The 23,311-nt window shown below is 47.6% G+C and overlaps 1 protein-coding gene across 1 annotated transcript in view; it reads right to left on the bottom strand.

Annotated features, from left to right (window-relative positions):
• MYOM3 (myomesin 3) overlaps positions 1-22,172 on the bottom strand; it is a 61,512-nt gene extending 39,340 nt beyond the window's left edge. The window contains exons 1-6 of the mRNA XM_048502430.1: positions 22,042-22,172; positions 7,117-7,248; positions 4,676-4,750; positions 3,559-3,718; positions 2,310-2,467; positions 1,860-1,955 (exon numbers count right to left, since the gene is read on the bottom strand). Of these exons, the coding sequence (XP_048358387.1) occupies positions 1,860-1,955; positions 2,310-2,467; positions 3,559-3,718; positions 4,676-4,750; positions 7,117-7,248; positions 22,042-22,079 (659 nt within the window). The 5' untranslated portion in view covers positions 22,080-22,172. The remainder of the gene's footprint in view (positions 1-1,859; positions 1,956-2,309; positions 2,468-3,558; positions 3,719-4,675; positions 4,751-7,116; positions 7,249-22,041) is intronic.
• Between the last annotated feature and the right edge of the window lie 1,139 nt (positions 22,173-23,311).

Genomic DNA, 23,311 nt, shown 5'->3' with positions numbered 1-23,311 from the left:
ACAACAAACACCCTGTGAGGTGGGTGAGGCTGAGAGAACTCCGAAGAACTGACTAACCCAAGGTCACCCAGCTGGCATGTGTTGGAGTGCACAAGCTAATCTGGTTCACCAGATAAGCCTCCACAGCTCGTGGCAGAGCAGGGAATCAAACCCGGTTCTCCAAATTGGAGTTCACCTGCTCTTAACCACTTCACCACACTGGTTCATCTGGCTGATGGAAACCTTGATGTCCATGACCACCTTGGGGATCACTGTACTACAAACTGCCATCCAGATTTATGTGCCCACTGCCCACCTTTCCCAAACCAGGAATACACCCAGAGGGACATCTTAGGAGAAAGAGGATATGAAGTTATAATAACAACTTAATTGTCTGTAAAAAAATTAAAAGATTATGTTCAAATTAAAACCTGTTCCTTAATTGTACACAAATGGATTCTGGCTGCGATTAAACATGAGTTAGTTCTGCAAAAGGCAATGACTTGTGCAAGACTCCTTTAATGCAGACAGCCAACACAAAGCAACGGGGGTTCACAGTGAAGGGGGAGTCCATATCAAAGCCCTCCCTTTTCTGCATTACTCATTCTATATTTCCCAGCTGGCATGCCACCTTTACCTGTTTTCAACCAGGTAGGAGTGGGAAGGCTGATGGCCAAACTAAATTTGTTTGTTGTGGATTTCCAACAGGAACACAACAGCTGAATGGAATAGCTTTTTTTTAAGAGGGCACAAATGGGCTCAGAATAAAATAAGGGTTTGGATTTAAATCCTGCTTTTCTCTCCTGTAAGGAATCTCAGGCCCTTTCCCCACTTACTGTTTGCTGCACACTACTCTCCCCAAATAGCGTGGGGTCCAGTGGCGCTCCCCACGAGTCAGGGCGGCAACAACGCATGACCTTGACTCTCTGCCTCTCGCGTCCCCTCAGCAGCGTGTATTTTCTGCTGGGAATACGACCCCTTGACAGAAATCACTTTCGAGGCTGAGGAAGTAGCTAGCATGCCAACAGTAAGTGGGGAAAGGGCCTCAAAGTGGCTTACAAACTTCTTCTCTTCCTCTCCTCAGAACAGGCACCTTGTGAAGTAGATGGGGCTGAGAGAGTTCTGAGAGAACTGTGACTAGACCAGATCATGTGTAGGACTGGGGAAGTAAATCCAGTTCAGTCTGCTGCTCATGTGGAGGAGTGGGGAATCAAACCTGGTTCTCCAGATTAGAGTCCACAGCTCTTAACCACTATACCACACTGGCCTTGGCATTCCTGAACCATTTTCCTGCACTGAAACAGCACTGGAAAGGAGTTAATTCCCTGTTTTTGCTGTTTCACCCTCACACTATATTCCATGTGGAGCAGCAAAAATGAGGAAATTACTCCCCTCCCAGAGCAGTTTCCACATGGGAAAATAGTTGGGGAGGGGAGGCAGGATCCTCTCATCTCCTGTGGGAGCATTTGGAGCCCAAATGGTATCTGCTTTATTTTTAATAGCAATTCCTTGCAGCCACTATGTGACTGTGGGAAATCCATACTCAACTCTTATAAAATTCAGTTGTGCAGTTTGGCCCTCAGTAGTGAAGCATCAGTTCAATCCCTGGCAGCTCTAGTGAAAATGATCTACCTTGGACCCTGGAACCTGCCGCCAGGTAAACAGGACTGTCTTTGGTAGATCAGTCAACTGTCCCAGTATAGGGAATCTTCATGTACTTTTGTTTGTGTGTTCCTGAAGATTTTTTAGGAAAGTTCTACACATCAACAGAGAGATGGTAGCTGAGAGGCTTTCTTGGTGCCCTGGGATCCTGAAAGGAATTTCGCTTGAAAGAGAGGCAATAGTATCCGACTTAGCAGGCTATTAATCAAATCTATTACCTGCTGATATCCAGCGTGATCATTCCAAACTCATTCTTCACCTTGTATTTCCCTGCAGGAGCTAGAAGAGGATCAATACGAACTCCATTTTTATACCTTGAAAGAGCACAAACAGACATGGATAGAGTGTAAACATTAACACAATGCCCATAGCAGGTATTTCATTTTATTGTCATTCCTTCAAAGAAATCAAGGCAGAGTACATGGTTCTCTACTCTCCATTTTTTAAACTCATCACCACTCTGTGAAGTCAATTAGTCCAGTGACTGACTAAAACTCAGTCAGTGGGATTTGTCCACTATGTTCCGGGATTCGTCACCGGACAGATTATTCAAACATGCCATCTTTCCACTCGCAGCCTGAAATATCACCCTGGGAAGATAAATTTGTTAAATTGGCAAGACATGCAGAGGTTCTGAACTGGCAATGCTTTTCTTGCTGCCCACTTACCACGTCACTTCTGGAAGAGGGGAGGCCAAAATTGTACACTCCAGTTTGACGCTCATTCGTTCCCAGACAGCATGTGCTCGGAGCGGGATCCAGAACATGGGCGCTCGGCAGGACAGTAGTTCGATGACCTCCTTTTCACGCTGTGCCTTTGCTTCCGCCTAGGACAACGATCACAGTCAGTGTAACACTTTTTATCTTTCTATTCTATAAATACATCTGCCAGAATGGAACAAGCAAGTCTCACACCCTTCTGTTTTGGACTGCAGAATAAGCTGGCTACTTTTTTTGGTCTTTGGCATGGAGTGGCTTGGTGGCCTTTGGTTCAGGTGCTTAAAGTAACTGATGGGCCCCTGTGGCTTGAATGAGGACATTTGTTCCTGATATTCCCTTTGCACATAGTAAAGGATTTATTTCAGGGATTACAAAGGGGATTTAACATTTTAACTGGGTTGTTAAGATCACTTCTTAACAACTACAGATCCCTGGCTCTTGCTTATGGGGATGTTGTCTTGCTGATTAGCAAATGAGAAACACTAGTGTTTTGCCAGAACTTTCATTGTGCTTTGCTGGTAATCAGAAGGGTGGTGCAGGCATTTGTCAGTCATTGTAAGCAAATGGACTCGGCAGCCCCAAGGATGCAGTTACATGGAGGAACAAACGCCTTTCCCCGCTTGCTGCACAGACATGCCTCATGGCCAGGAGCAGCCACCACCCCCCTGAGTATATTAAGTCAGAATTACTTCCTCCACGCAGTTGTGGCCCTGGGGCCCCAAGTGGAGCAATTTATGGAATTATCCAGACTTGTTTAAAAACAACTGAAAAATTGGCTCAGAGGTGATGCTGGAATTCCGTAATGGTTTGCCAAGGCTCTGTAGCTGTCTACCTCCACCTCTCCATCCTCAAAAATTTACCTACTTTTCACTGCTCTGTGAACTGAAAAGCTAACATTGAACCATTGAGAAAGGGAGCCTCAAAATTTAGTTGGTCTTTAAGGTGCTACTGGACTTGAATCTAACTTTTCCAATTAACAAAGCTACTTCCTATTGAGTCAGACCATTGGTCTAACAAGGTCAATGTTGTCTACTCTGACTGGCAGCAGCACTTGAGGGGCTCAGGCAGAGATGTGTTGATTATTGAATGTGGGACATTCTGCATACAAAACCGGTGCTCTTCTGCTAAAACATTGATCTTATTGTTGAATCTGTTACCCAAACAAGCTATTTAAACACCCAGAAATACCTCCCCTCACCTTTCTCCGAAGGGCCTTCTTGTCGGCCCTCACCCGCAAGAACCTGCAATGTCGAATTACATCTTTCTCCAACTTTTCCATCTGATTCCCAAATCGGATCCTCTTCTGGCCTCTCTTCTCCATTTCCAAAATGGCAGCCTCCTGCCTTATCTTGGATTCCCTGCAGATAGTAAAGTAGAAAACACAGATCTCTGCTTCGCACCTCAACAGAGCTGGCCCAAAGGTTTTTGGAGCTTTAGGAAAATTATTACTTTGGTGCCCCCTCCCATTCAACATATATACACAAATGTAATAAACATCAACTGGCTCATTCCAAGGACTGCAATCTTAAGCATGCTTACCTGGGAGTAAACCTCATTGAACATGGTAAATAGGCATGCATAGGAGGAACTCTGCTTTGTTGCCCACTTTGCCCTGGATCCCTGGGGCTGCCTGTGACCTTCCAACTCTTTTGGTGCCCCACTCCTAACACTGACATCCTAGACCAGTGGTGGCGAACCTATGGCACTCCAGATGTTCATGGACTTCAATTCCCACCAGCCCCTGCCAGCATGGCCAATACTGGTAAGAAATTAAATGGCCACACAACCAACAGTTGCAAATCTTTGACTCATGGCATTGATGCCCACACACTCTCCACCAGACACAGCTGTGCCGCTTTTTATTGGTTTAAAGTTTCAGTGATAGATTGTTAACCAGACTGCATGACCATACTGCATTCACCCAGTAACTTCTTAGGGAATGTTTCTTCTTTTGATTTGCATTCATTGGTTTCTGTAGAACCAATCCCACTGGAGACAGTACACATGTAAAAGTTAACATTATTTGTTTTCCAGGATGAATCTGTGATTCCTGTCACGTCATGCTTCCAGATCTGCTTCCAAAAAATTTACATGGCCAAATGATTTCAACAATTTGCAGTGATGAGTCACTTCACACACATGTGCACAGAGACACAGAGCTGGCAGGTTGTGTAAAATAGTCAGAGATGGTTGTATAATTGTCCCATTAATTAAACTCTGTGGGGCTCTGATTCCAAGTAAACACTTTTAGGATCATCAAGTTATTATGCTTTCAGTTATTGGAAAAATTGTATTTCACAAGCTATTTAACATACCATGATACTTCCGACGTCAGAGCAAGAGCAGATGCAATGGATAGATCGGAAAGTGTGAAGCTCTCTTCTTCCTCACTGCATTGGAACCCATGAAGTTGACATGCAGAAGGAAAAGCATGAGAAATAAACGAATGCAATCAAATAATAACGTTACAACATTGAGAGGCAAAAGTCTGTGTGGTGTGGTATGTTGGACTAGGAACTGGGAGAATTAGGTTGGTATCCCCACTCTGCCATGGTAGCTTGTTGGGTAACCCTGGCTGAGCGCTCCACAAAAAGATGGCGACTGGTGCTGTAGCCTTGTAAGATTGCTCCCTTTTAAATTTCGTAATCTTCTTTTTAATTAGCTCTAAAGAGACACAAATTCTACCTTTAACTGGTAGAATTTTGAGATGCTGGGTAACCCTGGCCTAACCTATCTCACAAGATGGATGCGAGGGGAATGATTTAGGTCCCCACTGGACAGGGGACAGTATAAATGAAGTAAAATAAAAGTAAAATGATTTATAAATGCATGAGTGCCCTAAATTATTTCCATTCTAATAAACTATCTCTGATTGCCAAGATCTTAGTATTTCCAAATTTATGCCAGGAGTGTTGTCTCTTTGTCAGTATTTCTGCCTATGTTGGCCATTGTCCAGATGGGACACGCACGGTTTTGACATGGGGCCCTGGGAGGAAAAAGTAAAATCACACAGAGTAGTATAACCAGGTATGGTGCATGCTTGAAGAGAAACCTGCAGAAGGGGTAGAGCTTAGCAATAAATTGGCAATTAATAAGAGAAAGTAAGGGTTTTTTTGGGGGGGGGAAGTTTCTGATAAGCATAGTTTGCGATGTTAGTGATGGACATGCACACTTCAATTAAAACGTACACCATCGCTTTTAGTCAATGAAATAGCTATACACCTAGCATGACCACATATAAAAAAGAGAACTATAAGTTATAATTGAAATTTCACTGCATGGAGGAATGCATGAAAGGGACATGCTGCCCTTGTTCTTCCTTGTGCCAGCTAAATAAAAGTGACTTTTTTTTTACTAAGCTGGTCTCCTGGGTCTCTGTAATTGGAGAGAGATTCAGGACCAGTTTCTGGCTAACAGTTTTGTGCAATAAGTACTGATGGAAGGAAAATCTTCTTCCATATGCTTAGGCTATCCTGGTGTGAACCTGTCAAAATTCACATCAATGCACGTGTAGGGTAGTCTTATCCCTGATAATGTCTGTGGAACAATTTCAGAAAAATCTTAAATGATATTAATTATGACTATTTAGTATGCAACCTTCCAATGGATTTTTGAGTCAAAATGGTCTTCATCAGAAATTAACCAAAGTATGCTGGAACTGGAAAGGGATGCCACATTTGATATGTGGTAGGAAAGTCCCTGCTATTTTACTTTTCCATATTAAGTTTTCTACTGTTCTTCCCCCAACCCCACATTAACGAGATCTGAATTAATGGATGTTATTTACCATTCTTCATTACCATACCTCACTGATAATAGGAGGGGTTCTGTTTCTTACTATGGGATTAGATATTCGACCCAGAACTGCACATCACCACTTCTGCCATAGTCTTACCTTTTTCCCCCAAATGGTATGCTTGAGTCCATGTAGATATATAATCATGTAACACAATCTTTTAGCTCCAGGCAATACTGAGTGAGACTTTGGCCCTTTCCCCACTTACCGTTTGCTGCGCACTACTGTCCCCAAATAGCGTGTGGTCCAGCGGCGCTCCCCACGAGTCCGGGCGGTGACAACGCAGCCGCCCCGACTCTGCGCTCTCACGTCCCCTCAGCACGCGTCATTTCTGACGCTGAAGAAACAGCACCTTCTGACTGCCCAGCGCTCTGGGGCAGTGGGGAACATGACCCCGTGGTGGAAATCGCTCGCGCTGAGAGTAGCGCGCTGCAAACCGTAAGTGGGAAAAGGCCCTTTGTGCATATGTAACACAATATACTCAAGACCTGGTCAATGTTCATAATAAATGATAACGATCACTGAAAATTTTCTTAGACAGAGAGATAAGTATATCCCTTCTTTTTGATCTTGTGTGAAACTTCTGAATTTATCAATTGTATTAACAGAGACAACTCTTTTCTCACTAACTGCAAGATTTTTATTCACTAAATGGAATGGGCAAAAGGTTGTTAATCATCAATTACAAATTGTTGTGAATGGTCACTTTGCTTCTCTTCAGTAATTTCTTGAGTGCCATACTGAAACAGCACAGGTTACAGCTCTTCCATTTCACGGCCTTCAAAGTTTTCCCATACATGTATCTGCAGACTGAGTTTTCACTTTGTACATCTGTCAAAGTGAACTGCTATCCAGACATATCTTTAGCTGCATTTTCTTTGCAGTTTTTAAGATGTCTCAAGACTGTTCTTATCTTAACTGTTGGGTGTGTTGTTCCATCCTCCCCTGCCCTTGGCTTACCTGGTCTTGAACTTGGTCTTCCTTGTGGTAGATGTCATTTGTAAATTTCGGTGCCGCTCCTCCTTTTGCATCTCCTCCCTGTGGTGGGAAAAGGTCTGGGTTTCCATGATGGGAGCTTCAAGGGAATCTTCACTGCAGGGCGTAACAGCATGCAATAAATTCAACCATGACAGTCAGTACAGAGTTACAGAGACACACATACACACAAAGACATTCAGATAGACTGCCTGAGCATCTCATTCCCCTTGTCAAAGCCCTAGCCAGAACTTCCAGACAGTCATCATTTCACCACTGAACTCACTACAGAAGCATGGGACTGTGAGTTCAGAAGTGTGTATGGGCACATGACTCCACTTTGAGCAAAATTTGGATAGGTGTGACTGGCCAATCCTTGTGCCATTTATAGAGCAAAACCCATCCTCTCCCATCAGAACATGACTAAGAGCAGGGGTGGACCAGCCATTTTACTTTCAAGGAAATTTCATGATGGTCCACTGCCCTTAGGGATGCCAGCCTGCAGGTGGGACCTGGGGACGTTCCAGAATTATTCCTCATCTCCAGGCTACAAAAATTGGTTCCACTGGAGAAAATGGATGCTTTGGAGAGTGGTCCCTGCCCTCCACAAGCTCCATCCCCAAATCTCTTGGACTTTCTTAATCTGGAACTGGCAACCCTAACCCCATCCCCCACTGTTGGCCAGGGGGGACCTGGCAACCCTAACTGCTCTAGAGGGCCACTGGTGGCCAGGAGCAAGCATAACCAGACTCTAGCAACTCTGCCAGAATCAAAGACACCATTCATCAGTAACTTGTGTCAGTTTACCAACGTCTTTCCCTGTAGTCGACCCACGCGGTCAGCGTAAGAACGAGACGAGACGCGGAGATAACATCTGGTGGAGATCGCCAGCAGCGGGAGACCGGAGGTCCGTGTTCCTAGCGAGTCTCCCGCATGCCGGTTCCTGGCACCTTTTATTGCTATTCTATCGGGGGCGTGTAGGAGGGAGGACCGGGGGGAGTTCCGGGAGAGCGGGAGGCGGGAGGTCGGGAGATCATCATGTGATGCATGATCTCACCTGGCTACGTGCGGAGAGGAGCGTAAGCGTCTGAGCCTAATCCTCACCTGGGGGCAAGACCATTGTCCCTGCGCCCGGTGATTGAGTCAGACAGTTCATGACCCGTGACTCATAGGGGGATGAGGGGTGGGGGTGCGGTGCGACCAGAAGGCCGTAGGTCCGTTGGCGTCCCAACGTTCTACTACGGTGCTGCTGGGTCAGCAGTGCATTACTACATCTCCTCCTTTTTTACATTTTAGAAAAGGGGGGCCGAAATGCTAAGGGGGCGATTTAAAGGGACGCTTGTCTCCTCCGCCGTCTGGTCAAGCTGACCGAGCTGCTTGTGTAACATTAGAACTTGGTTGCGGGGTAAGGGAAATTCGAGGGGCTTCTTACACACGTTACAGGCAATATTAGACACACATTGAACGAAACAAGATCCGATAACGAGGCACACAATTAAGCCAATGCAGAGCTGTACAATAGCACTCAACCATCCTCCTGGCAGCCAGCTCCAGAGGGCTGACCACCAATGGGGCAAAACATCATACTTCAGATTAGATACAACTTCTTGCAGCTCACGTACTTTCATATGAATCAACTGGGAATTATCAGAAAGATTAAAACAACACATATTATGTACATTCTCACAACCTTGGTGATGTAATAACAACAAGTAATCAATAGCGGCACGATTGTCTAGGGTCGGCCGGTCCCTGCTGCTTTCGGAGGCCAGGGCATCCAGAGCGGTGGAGGTAGAGTTGATGGACTTCGCAAGAGGCACAGGCCAGCCGGCCAATAGTCTTAGCATTGTAAGAAGCGAGTCCGGGGACTCCCACTAGGGAAGGTGCGAGGGAGGCGAACTCCGCTTCGGAGAGGGCGACCGCGTCGCTCCGACAGGAGGGGTCGAAAGGCAGAGCGGAGCGGCGGCGGCGGCGTCCGGGCTCCCGGGGTGGAGCCTGGGGTAGAACGATGGTGAGGCGACTGAGGCAACAAAGAGTTCCGGCAGCGAAGTCGGGTGAGGAATGTAATTAAACGTTCTCTCCCCGCAGGTCCAGAACCAGCCTGGGGAGCAGGATGTTCCGAACACGGGGGGAATGTCCTCCATGTGCGTGCAGTTCCAACTGGCCGAGCCGACGAATGGGCCCGGGTCGGTTCCCGTTTGGTTGCGCTCGGTGATGCGGGCGCAGGTGTTAGATTCGTGGTTAGCGACAGTCTTGGTGACAAGGGAGAAGCGCCAGCCGGAGGGTTTGGGCGACGGGTCCCCAGTCGGGCTCGCCATAGAGTATCTGATGGATGAGGCATTCATGAAGGGGCTTAGCCCAGACTCCGCTAGGAAGTCTCCGGGTGCTTTGCAGACGGGGAGCAGGCAGGAACTTAGCAGGCTCCCGACCCCTAGGTACTGGCCCAGGCAGAAAGATGAAGGCAGTTGGCAGCGGCAGCAAACTGCTCCCAGATGTTGGTCTGGTGAAAGCTCGTCAGGGGTGGCCGATCGCCATCGGCAGGAGGCAGAAGAGCAGACAAGGGATGGTGGCCGCCGAGTTGGCGGTGATGATCGCAAAGAGAGCGGCACAGAGGTTCTCGGGTGTCTCGGGGTGGTCTTGCTGGCGCAGCAGCTCTAGGGCTTGGCTGGTGGTCGCCATGTAGCGTCTCCCAGGTCATTCGAGGTCTTTGGGCGTTGGCGACGGCGTTCCTGTTGAGACCGCTGGAAGGGATCGCTTTAGAGAGATGTGTTCCATCTCCGGGATGGGGTTAGTTTCCTCCTGGCGCCATTCCATGGGTTGGCCTGTCATGGCGCATCGGAGTCCACAGGGACCTGTAGGAAGAGGGACTGAAACACACCCCCTTTTCCCAGGTTATGGGGGGGGCGAGGTCCCGCCAGGCTCAGTTCTAGGAGCCGGATGGCGAGGAAATCGGGATCGAGTTTAGAGTTTAATATAAGAAGGCTTGTTTTGCAGCCTGTGAAGGTTGCTTTAATGCAATCCTCCTGGGGGCCGCCTACTCCTCTTTCTTTAGTTGTTTGACAGGGGGGGGGCAGGAGGTAGGCGACCCTGGTGGGGATTGGCTTCAGAGCGTCATCAGGGTTAGCGTAAAGGCGAGGGTCCGAGCCTCGAGGGGAAGGGAACAGGCGAGGTCCTGGAGTTATTGTGGGTATGCATGCTTAATCAGCAACACAAAAGGGGGCTTGGAAGGCCTTTTGGGGGGATGGGTGCATCGAGGAATGAAGCAATCAGGCGATTAGAGGCAGATTCCTCGCACACACAAAGGAAAAGGAGGGGGGGGGTCTTTGCAAGGGAGTTGCACTTACCGTGACCTTGGTGGCTAATGCAGGAAGCTGGATGGTGCTAAAATGTTGTGATCGAATTATCTTTGGGAGATGCAGCCCGCCGAAACCACTCAGCAAGCATCTTAGAAGTGATGATAGTGCTATAATGCCATCACCACTGGAGGCTTCCAAACTGGTTTGTGGGTGAGTTTGGTCGCGGCAGCCTCCTTTTTAAACTGGGGCCCTGTCCTGGCAGTGCTGCGGTATCAGGACGGGCCCAGATTTTAATCCAGGGAGGGCCCAGTCAGCCAATTGGCCCTCCCGCCTCTACTGGTCGAAAAAACAGAAGGAGAAGAGGAGGGGAGAGGGGAACAGTTTCCTTACGGAGATAGAGAGTGAACTTCTGAAGTCACAGTTGGGATCAATGATCTGTGATGGCTTTACCCATCCCAGACCAGAGTCGTTTTAACCTGACTCATGAGGTCCCTTCCCAGAGATTGACATGGATGTCTAAAGCGATGGGGCGGACTGTGACTGCCGCTTCGAGCCCTGGGCTGTTGACCGTGGCCAGGCGGATGCTCCGTCTCGCGGTTTGTCTCCCACCCCAGATGTGCGGGCAAGCCTACGGTCGGCCACTGGTCGGGCCACTTTCGGCTGCTCTGATGAGCCCGGTAACATCAGCGCCCGGTGTCCACCAGGCCCTTGAACTTCCATCCTTCTATGGCGAGCTCCAGGTATGGGCGGGAGCTCCCGATAGGCGTCTCCACCGCTGCGGCGGTGGTGTAGGCTGCGCCATGTTGGCTGCTGGGGCTTGCTTAGCCTTTATTGGGTCGGCAGCGGGCAGCGCATGGGGCAAAAGAATCAACTGAGCGCCAGCTGGCTCCGGCAGAGCAATTCCTGTGGGATGTTTGTCCAGACCTGGAGATGGATGGGTCGCTTAGTGCGTGGAGTCGATTACTCCGGGGGCGATGAAGCAGTCCCTGTTCAGCGGCAGAGGCCTTTGGCAGCACCAGCCCAATAGTCCCGGTAGGGATGGGCTCGTCATACTGGGTTGGGGCGACAAAAGAACCTCGTGGGGAACTTAAGGGAGATGGGCTACAGGTGCATGCGGCGAGATGCCACGAGAGGGGTGGTTTTGGCAGGGGCCTTGGTGTTTGGGTCTGCTCTAGTATTCTCCTCCTTGGTCCTGGGCTGGGGAGACGCCCGGGCGGGAGTTTCCCGACGGGCAGTCGTTTCTCCAGTGGAAGCCTTTCTGGCAACGTGGGCACCGGGTTTTAGGTGGCCTTCTCCTCCTGGGGAGGACCCTCCTCCATCGGGGTTGTAGGCCCCCCACCGGGCTGCCTACACTCCCTTCGGAAGTGTCGGGTCTGCGCAGTTAAAGCAGTCATCCTGGGACTGCCTCCCGCCCGGTGGAGAGTGCTGCGGCGAGGAGGCTAGCTTGGTGGGCGGAGGATCCGATGTCCTGGCAAGCCTTAAGCATGTCGGCCAGTTCAGGATTTTTGCCCAGGCCCGTGATTGCCCTGCGGCACTCCGTGGAAGCGTTCTCTTTGCGAGGCGCATGAGGGAGCTTCGTTTTGGGCTTCTTAAGGCTATCTACCTGCCTCTTGGCTTCCTGGAGCCTGTTCACAAAATCGACATAGGGCTCTTAGGGTTTTGCGGATGGAGGAGAAACTCTGGGTTGGCTGGCGGCATTGGGGACTTTGACAAATGCCTTATAGGAGCCTCAGAAGGCGACCCGTAAGGGTGGCCTCAGGCAGGACAATCTGATACGTTGGGGTTGGCGAAAGCATGAAGCCGTAAAGCTGGCGGCTGTGTAGGCGCCGCCGGAGGCGCTCCCTGCTGATGCATTGCTGGCGGAACTTCGCTTTCCCAGATCACAAATTGCAGGGCTCAGGAGCATGCGAAGGTGGTTTTCAGTCGCCCGGAACCATTAGGTGATTCCTCGCGATTGCCTCCAGCATGCCTCTCACAATGTAGGGGCTAGTGATTCCTACGTCTCGCATCGCTTTGCGGGAGCTCAGTGAGGATGTTATAGTTCAAAGGGCGGTACTCGACAACCCGCCGAATGACGCCACCCTCCCCTCAGTATCTGTGAAATGGGCCGGGGCACAATGCGAGAATCACCGACATCGTCTTCCGTCAGGGTTTCTTTCTTCTGCAGATCGTGGCTAATATGTTCTGCGAGGGGTTTTGAAACCAGCGCCATTACGTGGCATGCCGACGGAGGTGCAGTGGCTTCGGAAAATGAAGGCGAGGGGAGGGCGGCTGAAGCTATTATTATGAGAGAAGTTTGAAAATGGGTGAAGGAGAAAGGGGGGCAGAAGGAGGACAGGCGACCAAGTTAGTGGATAGAGAAAATACCGGGGTTGAAATTGAAGGTGAAAGATCGAGAGGAGGGCTGCCTACAGCAAGGGAGCCATAGGTCTGCATGCTGATGGTGACAAAACATTGTCTCCACGTCAGTAGCTTGGCGACATCGGCGCGCGAGGCTCTGTCAGCGTAAGAGTGCGCCCGATGTTTTCCCAGTCCTTAAGATTCAATGTCCCCCCCTCTGGGTACCATGGACACTGAGCTTCAATCTCCTCAACCAATTTGCACAGCTCCCTTCTCTTTACAGGGACCCTGCCGCATTTCGCTAACGCTTTCAGCTCGTCAACGTGCTTGTCATAAGCCCTGCTTTTGCAAGCTCCCATACTCACCGGTGTTCCGTCGGACGAGAGAGTGTCCTAGGACGCGTGTCTCTGGATGCGCCGATCCAGAGGACAGGCGATACCGAAACGGTGGTCCCTGGATGCGCCGATCCAGCGGACTTCGGTATCGCGGCCCTTCCCAGGCGACGGTGAGCAGGGTGGAGGTTCGAGGATTCCCGGGTTTCGGCACCAGCTTGTAGTCGACCCACGCGGTCAGCGTAAAGAACGAGCGAGACGCTGAGATAACATCTGGTGGAGATCGCCAGCAGCGGGAGACCGGAGGTCCGTGTTCCTAGCGAGTCTCCCGCATGCCGGTTCCTGGCACCTTTTATTGCTATTCTATCGGGGGCGTGTAGGAGGGAGGACCGGGGGGAGTTCCGGGAGAGCGGGAGGCGGGAGGTCGGGAGATCATCATGTGATGCATGATCTCACCTGGCTACGTGCGGAGAGGAGCGTAAGCGTCTGAGCCTAATCCTCACCTGGGGGCAAGACCATTGTCCCTGCGCCCGGTGATTGAGTCAGACAGTTCATGACCCGTGACTCATAGGGGGATGAGGGGTGGGGGTGCGGTGCGACCAGAAGGCCGTAGGTCCGTTGGCGTCCCAACGTTCTACTACGGTGCTGCTGGGTCAGCAGTGCATTACTACATTTCCCCACTGCTGCTAATTTTCAGGAGGTAGTAATGGGTGACAAACCTTCTTTCTCTTCAAATGGCTTTTGAGTGCCTGAGAAGATTATGAAGGCTTCCACCCCCCTGGCTTTCCACAGACTATGCAAAACTGAATTATTCAAGAGAGCTTTTCTATGCAGGCAGTTGGGTAGCACTGTGCAAAAGGAATCACAGAGTTATTCGGGACTGTGGTCTGTACTACTGTGTATTCTTTTCTGTGGGCAGGATCCTACTGTGTAATTTTGCATCATTTAATATGTCATATTAATACTTATACTCTACTTCAGTTCTGTTTTTAGACTTTTGGTTGGCTCCACAACCCGTATCTTATTTCATTGTTTATTGAATGTTCCATCTTGTTGGTTGTGCTGTTTAAAAATGTGAAGGGATGTCATGTTGAAGATGGGGCAAGCTTGTTTTCTGCAGCCCCATAGACTAGGAAATGGAGTAATGGATTCAAGGTGCAGGAAAAGAGATTCCACCTAAACATTAGGAAGAACTTTCTGACTGTCAGGGCTGTTCGACAGTGGAATATGCTGCCTCAGAGTGTGGTGGAGTCTCCTTCTTTGAAGGTTTTTAAACAGAAGCTGGATGGCCATCTGTCAAGGGTACTTTGTGTGTTCCTGCAAGTCAGGGGGTTGGACTTGATGGCCCTTGTGGTCTCTTCCAGCTCTAGCTTCTATGACTCACTCTGTGTAATCCACCTTGAGTCCAAATGAGAAAGATGGACTAAAAATAAAATAAAAGGGTGAGCTAATATGCAATGGGATGTGGAATGGCATGGCATGGTATAACCTGCTTTCGTCAGATCTTGGAAATTAAGCTGGGTCAGTACTTGAAAGGGAGGCCTCCACACACCACTCTGCAGAGGAAGGCAATGGCAAACCACCTCTGCTTTGCTTTGAAAACTCCACCAGAGATCGCTATGAGTTGGCTGCAACTTGATGGCACTGTGCACATGCACACACAGTACACTTTGTTTGCAGTGCTGAGCTGAAGAGCCATTTAGCTTGCCTTGTTCCAGGGTCATTTCCACTTCCCACTCTGCTCCAAACTATGCAACATGTTGTTTTGACTGTCCATGTTTAGTTCCAAAGCCACCCCATTCCCTTTTGTCTTGGAACAGATTTTGAACAGAGGAAGTGACTTTAACAAAAGTTTAGATTTGATAACCATGTAAATGCTTGGGGAGGGGGAATTTCTCAAACAAAATGGATGTCTCACCTAAATCATGAGGGTGAGTAGAGGCAGAAATCTGTTTTTAATCTGAGATTGCTACATAGAGTCATCAACCTCCAGGTGGGGCCTAGAATTTTCCTGGTAGTGCAACTGATTTTCAGATTACAGAAATCATTTTTCCTGGGGGAAATGGCAGCTTCATTGGGCAAACTGTATGGAATACAATAGATAAAATCCCTTTCCAAATGCTCGCCTCCACAGGCAGTGCCCCAGGATTGCCAACCAGTAGATGGTACCAAGAGATCTTACAGAATTACAAATAATTGTAATGCCCCAGGATAAAATGGCAGCTTTGGATGGTGGACACTGTAGCATTATATTATATTCTGCTGAGGCCCCACCCTCCGCAAACCCCACCCTCCAAAACTCCACCCCCAAATTTCCAGAAATAGCCTAATCTGGAGTGGGTAACCCTATTACCTCCAAACCTCTAGACAATGTTGGCAACCCTACCTGAGTTACGTAAGTCCATGAAAGTGCAAAAGAGGAGGGGGAGAACAGCTTGCCCTACTGCAGGGCCAAGTCTGCCAACCAGCACGAGGATGGGGGAGTGGGGACAATGTGTGGGGGAGTGTCAGGGATGCGTCTAGATAAGGGGGAGACATCTCCAAACAGTCGTAATTGTTCCAAAATATATTACTGAGGATTGCATCTAGTTGATTGAGATGCATTCCTAACTCAAAGTGATTGCATATGATACATGTAACCTGCTTGCTATATGTTACTATTCTTGTAAGGGGTCATTCTTTCCTTGATCTCTACACGGCTTCAACAATTAAGTAGATAACTAGGCTTGCCTTGACACTTTCAATCTCACAGGGAAAAGGGAGGTTTCCATTGCAGGGGGGGTGGGGGCAGGAAGGCAGGTGGCTATATCTGTCTCTATCGCTGACCTTGGAGAAGTTAGGCTTCAAGATGCTTCTTTCTTTCTCACATTCTTTGGGGGAAAGGGAGGGGGATGAGTTGCGAATAAAGGGGGTGGCAAAAGCCAGGTCCTGCAGAACTAGCATTTCCAAGCTGGGTGCTACGTTGCCTGTCAACAAACACTACTGTTCCAACAAGACAGAGTCCGTTTATTGTTTCAAGGCTTGAGACCTAACAGGGAGTGGCATCATGCATATTGCTTCTGGGGAATACCCAGAAGCTATGGCTTTAGGAATCACTGGAAACTCTATTGTTTTATCATGGAGTTTCTGGCGATTCCTAGAGCTACTGCCATTGCTTCTTGGTATTCCCCAGAAGTGACATCATCACGTGCATGACAACAGTGATTTTACAAATTTGTGAATATTTTATTTATTTTAGTTTGTAATGCCTCTTCCCACAACTCCAAGTGGCAGCAGGGAACAGGAATTTTTTTTTGGGGGGGGATTCCTTTTTGGGGGGGGATCTGCCCTGCAGTAAACCTCCCCCCCCCATATGGCTGGTTCCTTGGCCAAGGCACACAAGTTACTGTTTGGGGTGGCACCTCTCCTGGACCTGTGCTTCCAACAACTGAATCCAAGCCAAGTGCCTATGGCAACGGCACAGGAGCCTGGTATGGACCCAGTCATTGTCAATGTGGTTCCAGGAAGGGGTGGGGGTGTCCAATCCAATCCAATCCAATCCAAAAACCTTTATTAGGCATAAACCAGAAGTACCATACATGTTATATATCATGTAGAACATGGATTAAAAATGTAGCAACTGCTGCAGAAATTTCAACATTAGGGCTGTTCAATAGCTTAGACATTTTTAGTTTGTCTGAGAGAAACATAAATTCTAGAGGTAGTAAAGCTCCCAGATCGGTTCTAATATCATTATACCTCGAACAGTAAAGCAGGATATGAGGGACTGAGTCTATAACATTGGGACAGTACCGACAGCAACGCTCACTTTGTGGGAAGTTAAGGAAACAACCTTGAAGATAGATAGAGGGGAATGAGTTGCACCTTGCTCTTGTCATGACCCATCTGCACTTATAATTAACAAGCTGTTCTAAGTATACAGCAGGGCTAGATTTCGGGGGTGTGATCCCAAAGTATAGAGGGGAATAGGAGCTTTGTGCAGCACTCAGGAGAGATTGGTATTCCTGGTCGCACAGTCTGATCTTTAGATGATGGTAAATTTCCGTGGCAGTAAGCATATGAAGAGACTCCCATTAGAAATGGGTGGGTGTGTCATAGGTTTGCCAACTCTAGATTGGGAAATTCCTGGAGGTTTTTCAAGTAGTTTATGGTGTTTAATTCCATAAAGTCTACCCTCCAAAGCAGTCATTTTCTCCAGGGTAACTAATCTCTGAGAGGTCAGGTGTAATTCTGTGAGATCTCCAGGTTCCACCTGGAGGTTGACAACCCCAGCTTGGGTGGGGATGATAAAATACCTCAAACCAACCCTGCCCTCTGCCACTTGCCCCTGCTTCTTTCTGTGTCTATCTGCCACCCAAGTATGTTTCAGAATTTTTGTTAAGGTTTTTTTTTTTTTGCAGAGCAGTTGGCCAGGGCTAAACTTTTAATTGGTGGGAAAGTGTTGTGCACTTTTAAAAACTGACTTTGATTTTAGGAATGAGGGCAGTTTCCAAAAGACAATTTGCCCTGAGATTGAAAGGTTGGGTAGACCACCCTTTGCCTGGGTTTTTAAATACCCAGTAATAAGAAATTAATAACAGTAGTGCTTTTTTAAAAAATCAAAGGGCATTTTGTGGCGCTCTTCCAGTTTGATTGTATGTGACTAAAATATCTCAACAAGCAGAGATAAGTCAGTCCCAGCCAGACACACAGAGAAAGGGAGGCAAGGCAGAACAAGATAGCTATTGTTGGCTGATATCCAGTCGGCTGCCAAAGACTCTCCTACATAGTTCTCTCACCCTTTGGGAATGGCAACAAGCTCTTTATAGACACTGCCTGCTTAGGGATTAAACACAAACAACATTGCCCCATATCTAGGGTTGCTAACCTCCAAATGAAACCTGCAGGACTCTCAGAATTACAATTGATCTCCAGACGACACAGATTGATTCCTCTGGAGAAAATGGCAACTTCACAGGCACTATGTCTCTTTGGCACTATGCTCTGCTGATGTCCCTCCCTCTCCCCAGGCTGTATGCCCCCAAATCTCCAGAAATTTCTCAACCCAAAGATGACGACGCTACCTGTATCCTACCACTCCATTCAGCAAAGGTTGAAGGCTTCAGCCTCAGGACATGAAAGCCTTCCTCTGACTATAGAAGCTGGTGGAAGAGCCACTTTAATTGAAGAAAGGTTCCTTCTGTTGGAGAAAGTCTCCATGCTTCACTGAGAGGAGAGACAGGATTGAGGCAATTTCTTTTCTGTCTCCCCAAATTTGCATGACCTGCTTTGGAACCACAGCCCTGCTTCCTCTTTACAAATCCTTAGATAGTTATTATTTATTCTTTGGGGGGGAAATCAGGCGTGAAGGAGTAGTTTGGGTTAGGATCGCAGTGCACAGGGCGGGGTTTTGAGATTCCCTGTGCCACTGTATTATTTTAGGACATTTTTAACCAGGCCTTTCTCCAAGGAGCTCAGGGTATACATCAGTCGCCTTCATTTTACTTTCACAGGGACCCTGGGGGTAAGGTTGCCAGATTCCAGGTGGGGCCTGCAAATCTCCTGGAATTACAACTGATCTCTAGATGAAGGAAATTAATTCCCCTGGAGAAAATACCAGCTGTGCAAGGCAGACTCTATGGCACCATAATAAGGATGCCTGCCTCCAGTTGCGGCCTGGGGATCTCCTGGGTTTACAGCTAATCTCTGAACACAGAAATGAGTTCCCCTGGAGAAAATGGGTGCTTTGGAAGGTGGACTCTAAGGCATTGTACCCCAGTGAGGTCTTATCCTACCCAGGCTCAACCCTCAAATCTCCAGGAATTCCCCAACCTGGAGTTGGCAACCCTAGCCCCACTTTCCTCTGGTGGCTGGGGGTACCTGACAACACTACATCATACCCTGCTGAGCTCCCTTCCCTCCCCACAACCTCCTTAGGCTCCACCCCCAAATCTCCAAGGATTTCCCAACCCAGAGTTGGCAACCCTTAGCTGAGAGAGAGCGAATGAGAGAGAGATAAAGAGAGAGCGAAATTGGCTGAAGGCAGCAGAGTGGGGATTTGATGTTAGGTCTCCCAGATCTCAGGCTGATGGTCTGACCACTATGCCAAGCTGGCCCAAAATAACAGGTCCAGGACCTTTTTAAAAGCATTATGGGGGATGAGTTCCCACAGAACTCACCCCCCAAACAAAGTTCATAGCTTCTATTTGCCTGAATTCAGGTTAAAAGCAAAAGCAGTGGCATAGTGGTTAAGAGCAGGTGCATTCTAATCTGGAGAAACCGGGTTTGATTCCCCGCTCTGCCACCTGAGCTGTGGAGGCTTATCTGGGGAATTCACATTAGCCTGTGTACTCCCATACACGCCAGCTGGGTGACCTTGGGCTAGTCACAGTTCTTCTGAGCTCTCTCAGCCCCACCTACAGGGTGTTTGTTGTGAGGGGGGAAGGGCAGGGAGATTGCCAGCTCCTTTGAGTCTCCTATAGGAGAGAAAGGGGGAATATAAATCCAAACTCTTCTTCTTCTTCTTCTAAATGAAAGTTGCTAAAATAGTGACTTTTTTTCTTCAACCTGGGTTTCAGATACTTCCGGCTTGCCTGTGGTATGGCAAGCAGGAAGCGTTCTATTCCCACCCACCCACTCGCCTCCTGTCCACCATTATGGTGGATTCCTCAGGTGGCCGCCATTAGAGTGGATTCTCTAGGCAGCCACCATGTTGTGCTAGTAAGTGGGTGGGAGAATTCTTGGGTGCGCAATTCACAAGGAAAAACAGCATTTCCTATACAAACCGAACCACCTCCTGCTGTTGGGATCCAAGCGATCCTGGCGGGCCCCTGCACCTGCCGTGCAAATGGAGGCACCGGCAACATGGGTTTGTTTGAGTCCAGGAGCATCTTAGAGTCCAACAAGATTTTGGTGGTATAAGCATTCAACAAATCTGATGAAGGGAGCTTTGACTCTCAGAAGTTTATATCACCCAAATTTTGTTGGTCTTTAAGGTTCTACTGGATTTGAATTCATTTTTTAATTTTACCTTATTGGATTTGATATCCTGCCCTCCCTGGCCAAGGACTTCTATTGCAAACCAACATGGCTGCCCTCCATAACTATCTAAATGAACTAAAGAACATTTCTCTTCAGTTTCTAGTTTTATTGCATGCCTCAGTCGTAAAAGAACAGAACATCCAGAAGACGTATTTTCTATTTTAATTGGACCTTCTGAGGCTAATCCTTTTAACAAGCAGTTGACGCTCGAAATGCGAGTGACACATTTTAAAATAGCCTACAGGCTAAATAGTTGCAGTGTACATAAAATACTCAAGACGTAACAACACACATGTTCCTATCATTCTCACACCAGTAAAGCTCAAGGGAAGGGCAAGATTTAATTCCTGCAGCATAAGAAAAGCTATTGGTAAAGGAATCCAAGCCTTGGTAAAGGAATCCAAGTTTTTTTTCCTAAACTGAAAACTAAACATAATTTTCCAACAGAAAAATTCAAAGAAATAAGTGAAATTTCAAATGGTCTCCCTACACCTAAAACCTGTTGTTCATTCAACTGGAGACACTATAAAAGTTAGCAGCAGTCAATGTTGATCAGGGTTGGGGGTACTGGGGGCATTGTAGTCTTTGCACAACAGAGGCCCCTTCTGCACAGCAAAAGTACAGCGGGTTGCAGTTGGCATAAAGCAATCCACTGTCCTATCGGCACGTTCGCATGCCTCCATGCAGGCAGCAAACTGAGCCCGTGTAAGCAATGTGGGTTGCTTTCACTCGGAGCTGTTGCTCGGAGACACGTTTTGTGTTTGCTACTTACCTCCCTCGGCTGCGTAGCTATGCGGGCAGGCAGGCATGGACCCCCACAGCCATGTTGCTGTCCCTGTGTGGCTTATGAGAAGCGGGACCTCTACCAACAAAGGGAAGCGCAGCTGATTAAAGCGCTTCCTGGCCAGCCATTCACTCGCAACTGAGATGCTTCACAAAGAGTTCCTGGTTTGAAACATCTTGCACTTTCCTGCAACTCCTAACACAACTCTGTATAGTGTTTAATATGCTTAAATCCCAACAAATTCAATGTAACAATGTAACATCTATGGTCTCTCTCTACACCCACAGAAGACTTATTCCAAGGCTAGGGATACCAGTTGTTCACCTGTGAGTGAGGTTTCTGCCCTTTGGGCCCTTTGCCCCATCCATGTTCCTCAGAGTGGTAGGGTAAGGCCTGGAGCAGAAAGGTACAGTGATGCACGACAATACAGCCACCCAAAACCCTGATGTGACATAAATTCTATGGAGTTAGTGGGATGGCCAGATTGTCACTTGATGTCCTGATGACCTGATCTCACATTTTGGGCTGATATGATGTCATACATTGCTGGACATAATTTCTACCGATCTCCATGCCCCCCAAACCCCTTAGGGATGTCGACTGACATCACTAGTTCTAATCTCACACTGAAATGTGTTTTCTTGTAACCATAGTGAAATCACCTCACAGACTGACTCCAGTTTGCCTTGACAAATAGTGGTTTCATTTCTCTCTGTTGCCTGATAGAATATTGCAAAGGAACAAGACAGGATTGAGCCAGTATCTCTGCATCCAGAAATCACAGGAAAGGACACTTGAACTAATTTCAGAGCCTGATTTGATTAACTTAAACTAACTATAGATAGTGGAGTGACCTGCAGTCAGACACTAAATCTTTAAGCTTAAACAAACAAACACCCCACCTCCACCATCACCTCCACCCTGCTCCTAATTTTAAAAACAAATAGACATATTAGGCATTATTTTTTCAGTACAAGAACAGGGATGAACGATATTTATCTTCCACAAAATATGAAAATTAAATTTAAAACTGAGCAGACATTGCCGAAATGTAAGGACAGCAAGAAAACTCCCCCAATCTTTCATGCATATGTACCCTTTAAAACAAGAGACAGCTTTGGAAAATAAATGGACTCACCTATCTTCTTTTACTAGTCTTCTAAACACTTCTGTCATAAATGTCCATCCTACATAGAGAAAAGCCTGATCACATTGGTGGAAGATGCCAGTCCTAAAAATAGACAAAGGACAAAGGAGAGATTCCTTCCCTTCTGCTTGGTGGCATCAAGAATGACTGTCCCTACAAGAATGTTTCCAAGGGTAATCTGCCCACCCAGCAGCCTTAAATATAGCATTATCTCATGTCGTTTCAATGACAATGCAGCTACCATCCAGGATTTATGATCCCTAAGCAGGACTCTGTCTCTGTAAACTTTTCTAGGTCAAGAGGATGAATGCCATTGTCAAACTGGTAGCAGCAGCTGCACCATTTAGGAGTCCTAAAATCTCATTTTTTCCCTCCATGTGGGAAATAGTACAATTGCTCAAATTCCAGACAGTCAATTGGGTTCTGCGATTTAAGGCTCTAGAGCTAAATGTGGCTTGTTATGGAAACAAGTTTCATTTTTAAAGCTCTTTAAAAATGAAACTGAAACATTTTATCCTGAGGTCAGTTAAAGGGGCAGGTAAGAGGGATGCTAGAACGACCTATATGTCAAGAGAAGAGCAGGCAAAAATGTTTATGGGGCTAAAGTGCTTCTTAGACATATTTTACAGAAAGGGAAATAATGAGCAATTCATAAGTTACTGGGCCCCACATAGCTATTATGGTGTTGCAGATTGGTTTACCAACCTCCAGGAGGGGCCCTGGAAATCTTTGGGAATCTCCAGACTACAGAGATCAGTTCCTCTGGAGCAAAAGACTGCTTTGAAGGGTGGGTTCTATGGCATTACAACCTTCTGAGGTCCTTTCCCTCCCTAGACTCCAAAACCAAATCTCCAGGATTTTGACATCCAGCAATGTTCCACAGCACAGCGAGGATCGAAATCCAGTCCACCCAGATCCTAATCCAACACCAACTAGTTCATCTCACTGGCTAATGATGTGTCTGCATCTGAGCTTCCACACTCCCCATTTCAGGCTTCAATGCTAAAATGGATGTAAGCAAGTAATTAATAAAGGACTGTAGGAAGGAGAATTGGAAAGCAGAAGCTATCGTATTATTCAGGGAGGATTCTGTGCCACATTCTCCTGTGCTGATAATTGGCCTCACCAACTGTGTGGCTCTCCCAGATTGCTGTGTGGTTTTGCAGAAAAGGGTGTGGGTGGATAAAAGGTGTTGTTATACACTGTACAGATCATGAACCTGCAGTCCCCAACAGACCACAAGGGTATAACATACAACTAG

The sequence above is a fragment of the Sphaerodactylus townsendi genome, linkage group LG06 (genome assembly GCF_021028975.2).
Source record: "Sphaerodactylus townsendi isolate TG3544 linkage group LG06, MPM_Stown_v2.3, whole genome shotgun sequence".
NCBI classification, from domain to species: Eukaryota; Metazoa; Chordata; class Lepidosauria; order Squamata; family Sphaerodactylidae; genus Sphaerodactylus; species Sphaerodactylus townsendi.
Note: the sequence above shows the minus strand (reverse complement) of the source record. Positions and strands in the feature narration are given on the sequence as shown.